The 17,955-nt window shown below is 34.9% G+C and overlaps 1 protein-coding gene across 1 annotated transcript in view; it reads left to right on the forward strand.

Annotated features, from left to right (window-relative positions):
- eys (eyes shut homolog) overlaps positions 1–17,955 on the forward strand; it is a 407,203-nt gene that overhangs the window by 176,657 nt on the left and 212,591 nt on the right. Inside the window, exons 22-23 of the mRNA XM_056471602.1 lie at positions 1,736–1,843; positions 6,307–6,452. Coding sequence (XP_056327577.1) covers positions 1,736–1,843; positions 6,307–6,452 — 254 coding nt within the window. The remainder of the gene's footprint in view (positions 1–1,735; positions 1,844–6,306; positions 6,453–17,955) is intronic.

Below are 17,955 nucleotides of genomic sequence, written 5' to 3' on the forward strand. Positions count from 1 at the left end.
TTTCAGCTGGATTAAGGTCAAAACTCTACAGCACATTTGAGCTTTGAAGCTTTGCTATACTGTGTATATTTATCAGAAAGTTGAGATTCGGCTTGTATGTACACGCCATTGCTCTTTGAGAAGGTTTTACCACAATACATACTGTATGTCATTTATTCAGTTAATTAGTTTGCTTGTTGAATATTTCAACAATTATTCTCTGTGTTGCCTTCACATTCTTATTGTACCCATCATATATAAGATTTGGTAGATTGGTTTGTTATATACTTTTTTCTCTGTAGTTTTATTCTCATTGTACCTGTTATATAAAGTTATTTTGTTGAACATTTTTCCCTGTGGTACCTAGATTTATTTAGTTACAGTATCTTGTTTGTTTGTTTGTTGTTGAATAGGTTTCTCTTTAGTTTAGGTCACAGTTGACTGTATTAACAAACCATTAGCTAACTCTACTAGCTTAATAAACTACTAATTAACTGTTTGTTAATAATTTGTAAGGTAGAAGTTGGGTTTAGGTTTTGGGTTAGATTTTGGATGCAGAATAAGATCATACGTTAATAAGATCAACTACTAATGAACAGTTAATAACATAATACTAGGCAGGTAATAACCCAGTGGATAATAGCATGAATTGTGACCTAAACTAAAATGTTACTACTTTCTCTGTGGTGCTTTTACATTCTCATTAAACCCACCATATAGGATAGTTTGTTAGTTTGTTAGTTAGTTAGTTAGTTAGTTAGTTAGTTAGTTAGTTAGTTAGTTAGTTAGTTAGTTAGTTAGTTAGTTAGGTTTGTTAGTTTTGTTAGTTTGTTTGTTTATTTGATTGTTTGTTAGTTTCTTAGTCTGATTGTTTGTTTAGTTTTCTCTGTGGTGCCTCCACATTCTCATTGTACCTGTGATATACAATATAGTTAGTTTGTTAATTTGTTTAACCATATTTTTCAGTGATACCTAGATTTCTTGGTAACACTTTAGGTCACAGTTCAAGCTATTAACAAACCGTTGACTAAAACTATAGCTTAATAAACTTCAAATTAGTTGTTTAATAATAGTAAGGTAGAAGTTGGGTTTAGGTTTTGGGTAGGATTAGGGATGCAGAATAAGATCATGTTATAACTACTAATGAATAGTTAATATCTTAATAATATGCAGGTAATAAGCCAGTAGTTAATAGCATGAATTGTGGCCTAAACTAAAGTGTTACCAGTCTATCTGTAGTGCCTTCACATTCTTATTGAGGACACCATATACAATTGAGTTAGTTAGTTTGTTTGTTTGTTTGTTAAATAGTTTTCTCTGTGGTACCTATATTTAGTTAGTTAGTTTTGTTGTTGTTAAGTATCTCTGTGGTGCCTTCACATTTTCATTGAACCCCCCATAAACAATATTTTTTAATAAAATAAAGATTCAAATAAATACCATTAATTATTCCTAAAATAATTATCAAATAATTAGCAAGGTTATTTTATTTTATTTTTTTTACAATTAATTTAAAACCATGCTCCTTTTAAAACAGTTTATTAAAACAATTGTTGACTTTCACATAAGCTTTGATTTAAGTAGATGATAGTATTCATCATTATTATTATTATTATTATTATTATTATTATTATGCCTTGCAGTTCTTGCAAAGAAACAGCAATGACACATTATTTGCTGTACTCCAAATAAACACAGCACATTTTTCTCCCTCTCAAAAGTGTAAATCGATCCTCCTTTTGTCATCTCTATGCAGCTGTTTCTGCAAGCCAGGATTCTCAGGCCTGCACTGTGAGGAAGACATCAATGAATGCGCATCCAACCCCTGCCAGAACCAAGCCATCTGCCAAGACCTTGTGAACGGGTAAAGCACCATCGCAACACAGAACTGCACTTTTTTCTCACTCTGCACCGCAGCCCCCATAAATTGATAATGATGTAGGAGCCCAAGTATCCACTCTGAACTGTTTGTTTTTACTAGACGCTCCGAAAAAAAATGAGACACGTTGGAGAGATACTGGCATTATTGTCTAAAGTGCTCCAGTTTGTAATAAAGGTCCTTTTTCATCCTTGACATCTATAAGCTGCTGGTCTAAACACAAGTGAGAATAGTTCAGGAGGTTCGCATCACGCCTCTATATTGGCTTTTCTTCTACTAGATCTTCTCCTCGTTGTGCTTTAATGGGCGCCTCAGGGCCGCTCGTGGTTCAGTCCGACATATGGGCAGAGGAGTCCTGAGGCCAATTTGAGTCCTAAATGGTTTGTCTCCACTTTGTCTCCTATCATGTACGGTCTCCCTTGTGTGCGTCTGCTTCCCAGCGCTGCTCCCGTATTGCTTCCGTCTGAGGGATTTCACTTCAGGTGTTTTCGTTTGCTCACAACTTATGCTCTCTTCCACACAAGTGCTCTTTTGACACGCCAAGGCTTGATTTGGAGGAGGTCACTCTCAGTGGAGCTCTTTTAGCTTGTTGGTCTGTTTGTAGTACTGTAGTGTATACAGGTAGTAGGAGATTACAAATGTTTGCTTTGACAACTTGTGAATGAATGAGAAGGCAATGTGTTGTTCAGGGATGAGGGGGTTTAACCTTTAAGTAGTATTGTTTGGTTTCATCTGGTAAGTGTTAACTATACCGTATGGGTTTAAAAAAACTATAACATCAATGAAAAATATAGATGGACAATTTAAGTAACCACTGTGTGTTCCTTTTGTGGCCCATTTCCAATGAGTTGTTCGGTATGGTCCGGTACACACTCAGAAATAAAGGTACGCGAGCTGTCACTGGGGTGGCTACAAATTTGTTCCTTAAAGATCCATATTAATGCCTCAAAGGTACTTTTTGGTACCTAAAAAGTACAAAAGTGTTCCTTTTAAAATTTGCATGTACTAATATATACTTTTGAGATACCAATATGGACCCTTCAAGTACAAATATGTACCTATTGAAAAGGTACCACCCCAGTGACAGCTCTTGTACCTTTATTTCTGAGAGTGTACGGTGCGGTTTGGTACACTTTTATGGCCGTTTCCACTGTAAGAAAAAGCGAACCACACCATACCACTTTTTAGGGACCCTTTCGGAAGGGTACCTGGCACAACAAAAGGGTCCCAAAAGGTGGAGCTAGATGCGCAGCTGAACACTATTGGTTTACAGAGATACGTTACCAGCACGTACACTAGCAGGAGAATGAAAACAAAGGAAGCGCGATTTTTAAAAACACAGCCGAGACATTACATATATACATATAATAACAAGCCATGGACGACCCGAGATCAAACAAACCTTGTCGTCGTCTTGATGAATAGCCACAAAGCCAAGAAGAACAGCAGAATCTACCCTGTGCCCCGTAGTTGTTTACAAGGCCGTCTAAAGCACGAGCGGTTTTGCTTTCTCACGTGCGCGGGGCGAGCGTCTATATTGGACATAATGAACTTCTTGAGCTGAAAATAACATGAGCGTGACTTTAGAAGTGCTTCTGACATCCGATCCTTTCAGAAACGGACAAACGTGAGATTGAAGTGCAGAAAAACAGGAGAAGCCGGAAAAAACAAAGAAGCAAATGATTCTTTCAGCAACCTAAAACATGAACAAACTGCCAAGTTTAACTTTATTTTTTTGACCTTTTGTGCCATCAAATTAAAAGTTTAGCCTTTCATGGCTTCTAAAAACAAAAATTTGGGTAATATTAGGAAACAATTATGCATATTATTAAGGTCAGTACATAGTTTACCAAAAAATATGTAGGGCATACTTTACCAAACTCTGTGGGTTGCAATAATATTTCATTATATTGTTGTAAATGTATTCTTCAAGCCATTTTTTTTGTCTGAGGGATCTTAAATGTATGCACTTACATGGTTCTGCAGCAATTATTTTCACTGAATGATACTGTATATTTTGGTCAATCTTTTTAAAAATGTATTTTAAAAAGTGGAGGGGTTACTAGAAATGCTCCGCCATGTTTGGATTTTTCAGATAAAATTGTCCCACACATTAAACAAATCTCACTTCTGGGAAAGGTAAAGGCATTGTTTACTAAGCATTGTGTGTCAGAAATGCATTGTGCAGAATTAAGAACAAATACAGGACACCAGAGTAGCAAAAATCATAGCAGAAAACCAAAAAACAAAATGTCTTGTTAAAGTTTAAACTCAGTATACGCTGTGTGAGATCCCATCCATCACAGAATCATTGAACTGGCCAAGTCCTCACCGATCAGACAGGTGACAGAATATTTGAGACCGATTCAGCTTGTCAGTCCGTTTTGTCCCATAATAGCAGCAGCCAAAGTCATGATTAACAGACACTCTTCAGATCTTTTTCCTGTCAATCAGACCTTTGCCAGTCAGCCACTATTCACTCTCATGCAGATGCAGGACTCCTTCTTAAGGAGACATCTGTGTCGCAAACGATGGAAAGCTGCACGGTTAATTAATGAGCATTGGGTTACAGGATTCAATCTTTTTTTTTTCTTGTGTGGTGTGTCATAGTAGATGACAACTTATGCCATGTCTGTGACCATTCAAGATGCACTTCAAGATTTTATCTTGACAATATCGCATAAACTACAAAATCTCATAAGCGTAGTCGTAGATAATAAAACTTGTTTTGTTTAAATGGCTTTATGATTCAGATTGTCATAGAAGTACTGGGAAAGGTGTTTACAGTCTCGAAATGAACATTGATGTTTATAATAAATTCAAAGTAAATTCAAAAGCAGATAAAGGGAGGATGTAGCCATTACATTGTTATGCCAATAGGTGGCAGCAATAATCATTTAAAATGTAGCGGTGAAGTTGGTGTCAGAATTCTCTCTCTCCCCCCAACTTTGTTCCCATTCTAGCTATATCATAATAAAGCCGAAAAATGCTAAAAAGGTATTGTTAAAAATAGATCAATTCAATTGATTCTTCAAAAATGCTGATTCATCTAGTACGGAAATATGTGAAAATATATTTGAACATATATTTTTAAATAATTAAAAATAAATTGTGAAAACATGTTAAATTTATATAATCCAAACTTTTTTACATTTTATTTTAAATTAATGGTTCAGTCAATGTCAAATATGTCATATTTTATTTCTAGATGAATCAGCATTTTTGAAGAATCTATTGAAAAAGGAATTCACTGATAATTGACTGAATCATTAATTCTAAATAAAATGTAACACATGTTTTTATTATATATTGTATTATGAATTATATAATAATACAAACTTTTTTAACATTTTATTTTAAATTAACTATTGTCAATATTGAATATTTCATATTTCAGTAATAGATCAATCATCATTTTTAATGAATCTATTGGAAAAAATGAAGTAATGATGTTTTGAAGATTAACTGAATCATTAATTCAAAATAAAATGTACACACATTTTTGTATTATATATTATATTATGAAATATATTTGTTTTTACTTTTATGAATGAATGATTCAATCTCAAATATTTGATATTTCTTTACTAGATAAATCAGCATTTTTAAAGAATCTATTAAAAAATAATTCATTTTAAAAATAATTCATTAAATATTCATTAATTATAAATAAAATGTAACAGAAATGTTTGTATTATATATTTTTATGAATTATATAATAATATAAAAAAGTTTACATTCATTTTAAATTAACGATTGTCAATATTGAAGTTTGCATTTCAGTACTAGATGAATCGGCGTTTTTGAACGATCTATTGAAAAAAAAATCAATGACAATTTTTTTTGTTGATTGACTGAATCATTAAATCAAAATAAAATGTACAAAAAATGTTTGTATTATATATTATTTATTATATTATGAATTATCTAATACAAACTTTTTTACACTTTATTTTGAATTAATGATTCAGTCAATCTCAAATATTTGATATTTCATTACTAGATGAGTCAGCATTTTTGAAGAGTCTATTAAATAAGGTATTCAATGACGAATTTTTTGAAGATTGAATCATTAATTTAAAGTAAAATATAACAAAAATGTTTGTCATATATATTAGATTATGAATTATATAATGCCTTTTTAATAACTTTTTAATATTTTATTTTAAATTAACTATTGTCAATGTTGAATATTTTCTATTTCATTAATTGATGAATCATCATTTTTGAAGAATCGATTGAAAAAATATTCACTGATGATTTTTTTAAAGATTTAAGATTATTAAAGTTCCAGACAAAAATTTTACAGCTATAAATTTGTCTAAAACTTTAACAAATATCTTTTTTTATTAAGTTCAGAATCAGATTCGTGATTTACATTTTCAACAAATAAATTGTAAAGTTGAATTTGGCAACAAAAAAAGTAACTTTTTTGTGTGTATTTCCAGATTCCAATGTAGCTGTGTCCCTGGATATTTTGGACCGCATTGTAACCTGGATGTAAACGAATGTGACTCTTCCCCCTGCCTTCATGAATCTGTGTGCATCAACAAACCAGGGGGATTCGCGTGTGTCTGCAGTGCCGGCTTCTCAGGTACGTCCCCCTCGGCCAGAGTCAAGACACAAAATCAATGAGAGAAACCAGGGCTTATCGTGTCTACAAGGGCTGCGTTCCTCCAGCCTGACAGATTCTCAGTGGAGGAACACACAAATAGCTCATCAGCACATTTACCTCTTTAATTAGATCCACCAATATCTACACACACACACACATTTGCAGATTCACCTTGAGTTAACTAAACAGCTTCTCCTCATCCGCTGCATTTCAATGGAGTACTTCCTAGTCTCCTCAGTTTTTGTTTCTTATTCACTGTTTTCCTGTTCCCCCAGGGTGAGCTCGTCCTTATTTATTGTTTATTTGTGTGTTTGGATAGACGCTGAGTTAAACTGTCAACGTATTGGCAGCATCTTGAATGTAAACACTTAAACACTTAAAATATAAAATGCAGTTTAAAAGCATGAACTTGACAGGTGAGATGGTTAGCAATACATATGCACAACACTGTATATTAGTTTATGGTGGAGTATTAAAAAGAATAAAGAGGATTATGTGTGCCAGATTTAATTTTGAATTAAATTCACATGAGATGAAATATAGTTTTTGCAATTCTATTTTATTTGTAAATTCTTTTTCAATGTGTTGATGAACTTAAATACTCTGCAATATAGTTCATGTTTTCAGGGTAAGCAGGGAACACTGAAAAAAGTGAATATTTTGCTTTAAACCAGCTGTTTCCATGTCATGTGACCACTGTTTATCATATTTATCAATATTTTACCTTAATATTTTACCTTTGAGTCAATGTATTTTTTTTCTTCGGGTGGAAAAAATATTTTTATTAACATTAAAATATTTTTTTTTTCAAGCAAGTACAAACTATACTTTGAGGGTAATTTATACATTTGCTGTGACAAATTACACATATGTTGTCCAAAGCAAGATGATACTTTGAACTAAAATTAAAAAAGTTGATTTTCTACTTTATGCTAATGTAAAAATATATATTACATACAATGTATATAATACATATACATCTATTTTTCGGTGCTCATTAACAATCCCATGGCACTTCTGATGTCCTGGCCAAATTCCCTCTATTGGCCTTTTCCGACCAGGGGCTCCCAATCATCCTCATCCACTGCATTGGCTCTATCCCTGTCTTTCCACTCCCCCTTTAGCTGGTGTGTGGTGAGTGCACTGGCGCCGTTGTCCTGTGGCTGCCGTTGCATCATCTAAGTGGATGCTGCACACTGCTGGGGGTGTGGAGAGACCCCCCTCCCCCCCATGATTGTGATGCATTAGGGGTGTATGGCCATACATAATAAATGTGCTATATAAATACACATTACATGTAGTGTCTCTATATTAAACAATATTTTTACTTTGTGTTAATTTGTGTTGACAACAATAAGTTTGAATTTAGTTTGATTTAAGTTTAATTTAATTTAAATTAAGTTTGAACCAAAGGTAAATTATACGTGGAGGAAAAAAAAAAATATATATATATATATATATCTGTAACAAAGCACAGTATTTTTTAAGTTGGTTTAAAGTGTTTTTTTTTCAGTTTATACTGAGCAAATATTGAAATATGAAAGCAATAAAAATGCTTCAAAGCGTGCAAAAATAAATGCAAACAATAGAAAATTAAATTTAATAATAAATACATAAAATAGAGCAGTTAAATGTAATATAAATGTTATATATTATATTTAATGTAATATTAAATATCTAATAAAGACACAAATGAATTAAAGTTAGATTACAACATTTGAATAATGTTTTGACCAATCATGCAGTCTTGGTGAGCATAAAAGTTTATGGACTACTTTTAAAATGATCTTAACCACTTCAAAATTCTGAATGGTACTGTAAAATCTCAAGTGAAATGAAATCAATATTGCTCAAACAATTTTTCACCGTTGTTCTGACCAATCTTTAAACATTAATTACATCCCACCAATTCTAAAAGATTTATGAACATTTGCCCCTTTCTGAAGTATACATGCTGTACAGTACAAAACTTTACACTATACAGTACATGCCATCAATATATTGACATTGTGCACATCATTATATATTCAGACAGACTGCTACAGCTTCACTTTACATACACTTATAAATATAAAAGATATCACACTTACCCCTCATAGCAATGATGTTTTTTTTAAAGTTTTGTTTCGATTGCCGTCATCAATATGGAAGATTATTATTAATTTTATTTATTTATATTTTGTTATACCATAACTTTATCCTCATCCTTCCAAGGGTTTCAGATTTCTTTTTTCCACATATTTTGTGTTACTATTGTTACTATATTCCATTGTACCATTTGAAATACTTTTTCAAATATTTTGCCAGTGATGTTTAACAGAGCAAGGACATTTTTTTACTGTCTTTCACAGTTATACAGTATATGTTTCTTCTGGAGAAAGATATTTTCTTCTTAGTATGGTTAGGGCTTTCAACGATAACTTTGAACTCATGTGATTAATCTGAAAGTGTTAATGCTTTAATATTTATTTAATGCAATTATTCATTTAATTAGATTTGACCCAAGTTTCTTGCCGTCTTTACAGCCGTTTCTTTTGTTCTTGTCCTAAAAGTTCTAAATTTATCATCTTAAGATTTTTATAATTTTTTTATTGGCTACAGAACAAACCACTTTGAAATGAATTCTAATATCTTGTAATAATACTTTTACAATATTATTTAGTGTCATCACGGCACAGATGTTAGTTGTTAGAAATTAGTTAATAATACTATTATGTTTAAAATGTCTTTGGGGGGCTGGGAGTCTGCATTTTGGACATATTTAAAGAAAAAAAAAGAATTACAATTTCGAAGTAGGACATGTAAAACATTGAAAAAAAAAATGACACGGGGAAAAAAGGTTTTGTTACTTTAATTTGATTTACTCTAGTTAAGTTTCAACTATATATTGTACACTCAAAAAACAATGTTTGCTGTTTGTTCAAATTAATTTAAAATGAGCTGAAATAATACAATTCTTGAGGTTTTTGGGGGAAAACTTGATCGTTTTATGTTCAATCCACTCAAATTTGCAAAAACTGACAGGTTGACTTAATTCCTTCATGTTGTCCCAACACAAATCGATTTTGTGGAACCCAGTATTTTTTACAGTGTAAGTTATACAAAGTTTAACGTAATATTTTTACAGTGTAAAAATTCTTACAGTGTAGTTTTGACTTCAACAATATTTGTCTTATACATACACCAACGTACAAATACTACAGACATTACTCTTCTCACCCAACATATCAGTGGTGTATTTTTTTTTGTAGGGGGTGTAATCTCAATCGGCATCAGCTGGCTAGAAGATTAATTTCATTTGTCTTTTGTTCTGTATCATCAATTTATCCTCAACCCGCCGAGGGGAGAGAAGGAAATCTCGCAGGCCCAGAAGCTCGAGGGAGAGCTCAGGCTGACACTCGGGCCTTAATTCCCCACAGAAAGCTCTTTTATTATCAGGCCTCACTCTGCCTTGCACCAGTCATTACTTTCCTCTGCGCTCGCAGCTCATCTGAGGAATCGGACACGTCCCTGGAGAGCTCCGGCTGGAGGATATATGCTGGATTGGTTCAACCAACTGGGGCTCAGAGGAAATATTTGCCCTAATAAGACATGTAACGGCATCGCAACTTCTTCAGTAGGCAGAATCAGAGATACAAAAGGCAAAATATGCGGCAGACTGCCATCCCACATGATCTGTGGAGAAATTATTTTTACATTCAAATGACGTGTTGTTCTTGGATGACTTATAATGTAGCCATTCAGTCAGATTGGGTTATTTGGGATCTTGCTTGAGTGTAGTAGGTGGTGGCTTTGCATGAAAAAGGGAAAAGGTTAAGAATATGTGTGTTATGGTGTTATTTGTCTCCAGCATGTAAAGCTAGAAAACCTACACTTTCATATTCATATTCGTTGTTTATAAAGGTCCTGAAGTGTTTAAAAGTGCAATTCATCATATAAAATATAAATATACAAAATAGCATTTACAGTTAATTACACTCATCGGCCACTTTATTAGGTACACCTTACTAGTACCGGGTTGGACCCCTTTTTCCTTCAGAACTGCCTTAATCCATCATGGCGTAGATTCAACAAGGTACTGGAAATATTCATCAGAGATTTTGGTCCATATTGACATGATAGCATCACACAGTCCACATCCATGATGCGAATCTCCCGTTCCGCCACATCCCAAAGGTGGTATTGGATTGAGTTCTGGTGACTGTGGAGGCCATTTGAGTACAGTGAACTCATTGTCATGTTCAATAACTAGTCTGAGATGATTTGCGCTTTATGACATGGTGCATTATCCTGCTGGAAGTAGCCATAAGAAGATGGGTATACTGTGGTAAAAAAAGGGATGGACATGGCCAGCAACAATACTCAGGTAGACTGTGACCTGACACCATGCTCAATTAGTACTAATGGGCCCAAAGTGTGCCAAGAAAATATCCCCCACACCATTACACCACCACCACCTGCCTGAACCGTTGATACAAGGCAGGATGGATCCATGCTTTCATGTTGTTGACGCCAAATTCTGACCTTACAATCTGAATGTCGCAGCAGAAATCAAGAGTCATCAGACCAGACAATGTTTTTCCAATCTTCTATTGTCCAATTTAGTTGAGCCTGTGTGAATTGCACCCAGTGTGGTCTTCTGCTGCTGTAGCCCTTCTGCCTCAAGGTTCAACATGTTATGCATTCAGAGATGCTCTTCTGCATACCTCGGTTGTAACGAGTGGTTATTTGAGTTGCTTTTCTATCAGCTGGAACCAGTCTGGCCATTCTCCTCTGACCTCTGGCATCAACAAGGCATTTGTGCCCACAGAACTGCTGCTCACTGGATATTTTCTCCTTTTCTGACCATTCTCTGTAAACCCTAGAGATAGACGTGCGTGAAAATCCCAGTAGATCAGCAGTTTCTGAAATACTCAGACCAGCCCGTTTGACACCAACAACCATGCCACATTTAAAATCCCTTAAATCACCTTTCTTCCCCATTCTGATGCTCAGTTTGAACTGCAGCAGATCATCTGGACCATGTCTACATGCCTAAATGCATTGAGTTGCTTCCATGTGATTGGCTGACTAGAAATTTGTGTTAACGAGCAGTTGGACAGGTGTAGGTGTCTAATAAGTGGCCGGTGAGTGTAATTTCAGTTTTGGACACTGCAAGTAGTGACACTTCTAGCGTAACTATATTTCTCAGTAGTGTGGCAGTAGCATCGCTAAGTAGTAAATTAGTAGCGCTGTATACGTCCGTACAAACTACGTTGACCGATCGTGGATGAGTAAATGAAAATAAAAAATATAGCTTAGATATAGCTTAGCTAATTTTGCCTAGTAGCTTTTAGCTTAGCATGCTACATTTCCCATGGTGTAGTTTTTAGTTTAGTTAAGCTATATTTTAAGTACAGTAACTCGTAGCTTAGCTCACTACATTTTTTAAGTAGCTTCACCAACACTGCTTAATTTAGTTTGTTTTTAAGTTTTTTTTTTTTTTTGCTAATTTATTCATTCATTCAATCATTCATTAATTTTTCATACTTTTTTCCCACTTTATTTCAATATTTATATTTTAATTCATTTGTGTTTGGAAAAAGTCATAAAACATTTTATTTAAAGTTTTGATAACACTTTTTTCAATGTCTTAATTAGATATTTTCTTATTTAGTACTACATAGTACTATAGTTCCAGAAAATTATGCATAATTGCATGAGTTTAGCAATAATCCTAAACCAAATGCTAATCCTTGAAGTTATAGAGTATGTGTTTGTGTTAATTTTACAGTAAATAGTTGTATTTACGCTGTAACTACACTGTAACAAGACCATAGAGAAGCCAATATTAAATGAAATTGTTATATTTCATTATACATCATTGTCTATATATTTGAAATACTTCTTGATTCATTTATTTAATTGGACTGAATACAAATTCCAGGTATCAAAGGGATTGGGTTATTATTTTTTAATAATGTGCAGCCCTGCTCTTGCTATATGAAGCTGCTCTTTCCTCTCTCTCTGCTGTTTCATCTTCTCTATCATTTTTATGTCTCTTTTCCAGTCGTTTCCCCCTTCTTCCTCCTCAGCTTTCTTTGCTTTTCCTTTAGTTTTTTTTTTTTTTTTTTTTTGCTCCCTCGGATAGAAAATCTGATAACTCGCTGCGGCTTTGAGAAGTTCCTGCAGAGAGGAGTAATTGAGGAGTGGAGGAGAAGATTATATGGTCTTTTCTCTCCTCTCCGATGAGTACAGTGAGCACCCTTAAGAAAGCCAACATTAGGATTAACCCAACAGCTTCATAATCTCTCCCCTGCTTGGCTTCTCATATTCCACAAAGTCTGATAGGACGGCGCATTATTTGTCAAATCAGACAAGGAAATGCCGATTAAGAGGCTTTTGTATAATCTCATTAGGAGCGCTGACAGCGTAAATGCATTGTCTATGAAGCGAAGCTGCTGTGCACTTCTTTACAATCTACAGGCTTGATAGTGCAAGCCACAGACAAAATCCTTGATTGATGGCTGACTGCAAATAGCATGTCATCAGTGAACTCCGGTTCATTTTTAGGGGTTATGTTTTTTCTTTTCTTTATTTGTAGTTATTTTATATCCAGTCAATACAATGATGCTTGGTTGTGCTTGAGTTTGCATGTTCTCCCTGCGTTCGCGTGGGGTGGGAATGGGTGTGTATGGATGTTTCCCAGGGATGGGTTGCAGCTGGAAAGGCATCCGCTGCGTAAAACATATGCTGAATAAGTTGGCGGTTCATTCCACTGTGGCGACCCCACATCAATACAGAGGGACTAAGCTGAAAAGAAAATGGATGAATGAATAAAACTTGTATCAGAGCTGCAGCAAGGGTTTGTCCAGCCTGATCTCATGAGGAAACAGCTATTTTATGTTTTGTCAATTTAGTGGCTAATTCGTATGAAAATGTAAGATTTTTGTGCCGCCCAACCCCACCCCTAAACCCAGCCGTCATTGGGACTTAAGCAAATCATACTAAATTGTACAAATTATTTCATACGAATTAGCCACTGAACCGAAAAGTTAGGAATTGCCGTGAGATAACATTGGTTTGTCAGTGGTGGTTTCTCGTAGAGCACAGCTGATGGTTGCTTAGCAACAGCAGAAGCCATGGCAGTGCAAGCACCCGAGCATGCTGAACCTGGAGGAAACGGCATGACTTTTTTCACATTGTTTCAGATGTTATATGTGAATGACCCCTGAGGTACATAACTTCTCAGCTTATTGAATTTATTGATTTTTTTCTTCTAGGTAAATTATAACCTGTTAGGGCATTTGTCACTGAGCCATTTTGTAGTGGATTTTACATCATTCATCGAGGACATAAATCTGGGTTAGCGAATAGTTCACAGCATGTTACCCGGTCACAAAACAATACATGATTATGCATTGAATTTTGAGTACTACTAAAGTGCAAATCTCTGTTATTAGAGGACCAGTAGTGGCTCTAAAACACCTTTTGCTTCTCATTAGGTAACTCATAATAGAGAGAATTATCAGAGAATGAATGTGCATGTTCTCAGAACAATTAGCGAAATGGTCAATTTCTTAATCTTAACTTTATGAATTTAAAATATTTTTTCTGGAATTTTTTTTTACAATTTAGTTTTTTTTACTTTGTTGCTAAAACTTTGGGAGAGGCTTGTGTTATTCAGTGTACATTCATAAAAATAGATTAATGCATATATGATTCATAAAATGCTAAACATCAATCCATCCATACCTATTTCCTTTCCATCCATCTATTCATCCATCAGTTTTTTTTCCATCCATCCATCTATCCATTCCTCTTTTTCTTTTATTTTTTCCATCCATTTATCCATCCATCAATCCATCTCTGCTATTTTTTTGTTTTTTTCCATCCATCCATACCTATTTCTCTCCATCCATCCATCTTTGTTTTTTTATTTTTTCCATCCATCAATCCATCCATCCACAAATCCATCTCTGTTACTCTTTTATTTTTTCCATCCATCCATACCTATTTCTCTCCATCCATCCATCCATCCATCCATCCATCCATCCATCCAGCTAGCTCTGTCTTTTTTCATCCAGCCATCCATCCATCCATCTGTTAATCTTTTATTTTTTACATCCATCCATACCCATTTCTCTCCATCCATCCATATATCTATCCATCTCCGTTTTTATTTTATTTTTTACATCCATCCATCCACCCATCCATCCATCCATGCATCCATCCATCCATCCATCCATCCATCTCTGTTATTCTTTTATTTTTTACATCCATCCATACCTATTTCTCTCCATCGATCAATCCATTTATCTATCGATCTCTGTTTTTTCCATCCATAAATCCATCCATCCATCCATCATCTCTGTTATTCTTTTATTTTTTCCATCCATCCATCTTTCTATCCATCCATCCATCCATCTCTGTTACTCTTTTATTTTTTCTATCTATCCATCCCTTTTTCTCTCCATCCATCCAGCTCTGTCTTTTTTCATCCAGCCATCCATCCATCCATCTGTTAATCTTTTATTTTTTACATCCATCCATACTCATTTCTCTCCATCCATCCATCCATCTATCTATCCATCTCCGTTTTTCTTTTATTTTTTACATCCATCCACCCATCCATCCATCCATGCATCCATCCATCCATCCATCCATCCATCCATCCATCCATCTCTGTTATTCTTTTATTTTTTACATCCATCCATACCTATTTCTCTCCATCGATCAATCCATTTATCTATCGATCTCTGTTTTTTCCATCCATAAATCCATCCATCCATCCATCATCTCTGTTATTCTTTTATTTTTTCCATCCATCCATCTTTCTATCCATGTATCCATCCATCCATACATCCATTCATACCTATTTCTCTCCATCCATGCCTCTGTTATCTATTTATTTTTTCCATCCATACATTCATCCATCTATACATCTTTGTTTTTTGTTTTTTTCATCCATCCATACCTATTTCTATCCATCCATCAATCTATCCATCCATTCATTCATCCATCCATCTGTTATTCTTTTATTTTTTTCCATCCATCCTTCCATCCATCCATCTGTTATTATCCATCCAAAAAGTTGAAGTGCAAATGTCAAAATTATGTTTAGCGGTTAATATGATTTTTACAGTTAGTACATATCCAGTCGATACGCTGACTCTCTTGTGTTTATGGATGACTATCCACGGGGAAATAAATTCATTACAGCTTAACCAGGGGGTCAGTGTGGAGGGAATTAACAACGGTCCATGAATGAGCAATTGAGAAAAACACTTTAATTAGAAGATGTTAATGATGCGCCTCATTGCTATGTTTTTGTTTCTTTTATTTATCCGTGTTGCCTTTGAGAGACTTCAGCAGGAAGGAAATTTCTTTAGTGTGAAACGTCACGGCTAGGTGTTTGTTTTCTCGCTGGCTGTGTATTGAGGAGTGAGTAATTGAAACACAGCTTTAATTTATTGTCAACGCATGACCTCAACTGCGGCTGATGGCGTCGCTTTTGCCCGAAGTGACTGAATTATTTGCGTAGTCGAGCGTGAATTAAGTTTACATTCCTGTAATATACAGCGTATGATTCATAATGTTTAAAAGATCACTTTTGCTCTTTATTTAGATGTCTCGGGGCTTTCAGAAACGGTTCCATTTGTTTGTGTAGTTACAGGGAGGAAGAATAATGGCCGTCTGCTCTTTAGTATCGCGGCTCTTTGGCTCTCGTTTTTATCTCCGTCATTTGTCAAGCTGTCCCTGAGTGTCTGTGGAGTCTTACTCGCCTCTGGATTTTACTGGCTCTTCTCAACTTATTGAATTTACAGCTTTTTCCCAGGTAAATTATGACCTATTAGGGTGTTTTGTTACTGAACCCTTTTTGAAGTGGATCTTACGTCATTCAGCTCGGTCATAAATCTGGGTTAGAGAATAATGTGCTCTCTGACTACACATTTTATTTTTAAAAACTACAAATATACATATAAGTGGATATACATAATTTAGTAGTAGTAATAAAGTAGAACACCCTATTTTTACTCACACTGAGATGAATTCAAATGCAAGGAAAATCATTTAAGTGTGGTCTGTTTTTCACACAATCTGTTGATTCCATTAGACTTTTTAAAAAAAAAAGTGTGGTCTGTGTGACAAAAAGGTTTTGTTGTGGATTTTACATATATGTTTTCAACTGAAAATACGAATAATGCACAGTATGTTACTTGATCACATAACACAAATACATATATACAAATACACACAATACAAATATATATATATATATATATATATATATATATATATATATATATATATATATATATATATATATATATATATATATACACACACACAAATCCAACTTCTAAATCCAACTTCTAATCATTTTGAACGTGTCATGGTTGTTGGTGCAAGACAGGCTGGTCTGAGTATTTCAGAAACTGCTGATCTACTGGGATTTTCACGCACAACCATCTCCAGGGTTATACAGAGAATGGTCTGAAAGTATCCAGTCAGCGGCAGTTCTGTGGGTGCAAATGCCTTGTTGATGCCAGAGGTCAGGGTTGGAGCTGATGGGAAGGCAACAGTAACTCAAATAACCTCACGTTACAACTGAGGTATGCAGAAGCGGGCAGATGGGCTACAGCAGCAGAAGACCACACCTGGTGCCAGTTCTGTGAGCAAAGAACAGGAAACAGAGGTTACAATTCGCACAGGCTCACCAATATTGGACAATAGAAGATTTAAAAAACATTGTCTGGTCTGATGAGTCTCAATTTTAGCTGCGACATTCGGATGGCAGGGTCAGAATTTGGCATCAACAACATGAAAGCATGGATCCATCCTGCCTTGTATCAGCGGTTCAGGCTGGTGATGGTGATGTAATGCTGTGGGGGATATTTTCTTGGGACACTTTGGGTCCATAAGTACTAATTGAGCATGGTGTCAGGCCACAGCCTACCTGAGTATTGTTGCTGACCATGTCCATCCCTTTATGACCACAGTGTACTCATCTTCTGATGGCTACTTCCAGCAGGCTAACCTGCCATGTCATAAATGTCATTCAATTTCATGGTTTATTGAACATGACAATAAGTTCAGTGTACTCAAATGGCCTCTACAGTCAGATTTCAATCCAATAGAGCACCTTTGGGATGTGGTGTAATGGGAGATTTGCATCATGGATATGCAGCTGTCAAATCTAGAGCAACTGCGTGATGCTATCATGTCAATATGGACAAAAATCTCTGAGGAATATTTCCAGTACTTTGTTGAATCTGTGCCACGAAGGATTAAGGCAGTTCTGAAGGCAAAAGTGGATCCAAATCTAGTAAGGTGTACCTAATAACGTGAATAAAACATAAATGTGTTTAAATGCTCTATATTCAAGTGCAAATCTGCTATATTCTGACAGATTTTCAACTCAAGGTAAATAGTGCGTACATTCAATTAAGCTTATTCAATATACCTTTTTAAGTTATGTTATGGCCTATTCTGTGCTTGT

Source organism: Danio aesculapii, chromosome 13 (assembly GCF_903798145.1).
Source record: "Danio aesculapii chromosome 13, fDanAes4.1, whole genome shotgun sequence".
Taxonomy (NCBI): Eukaryota; Metazoa; Chordata; class Actinopteri; order Cypriniformes; family Danionidae; genus Danio; species Danio aesculapii.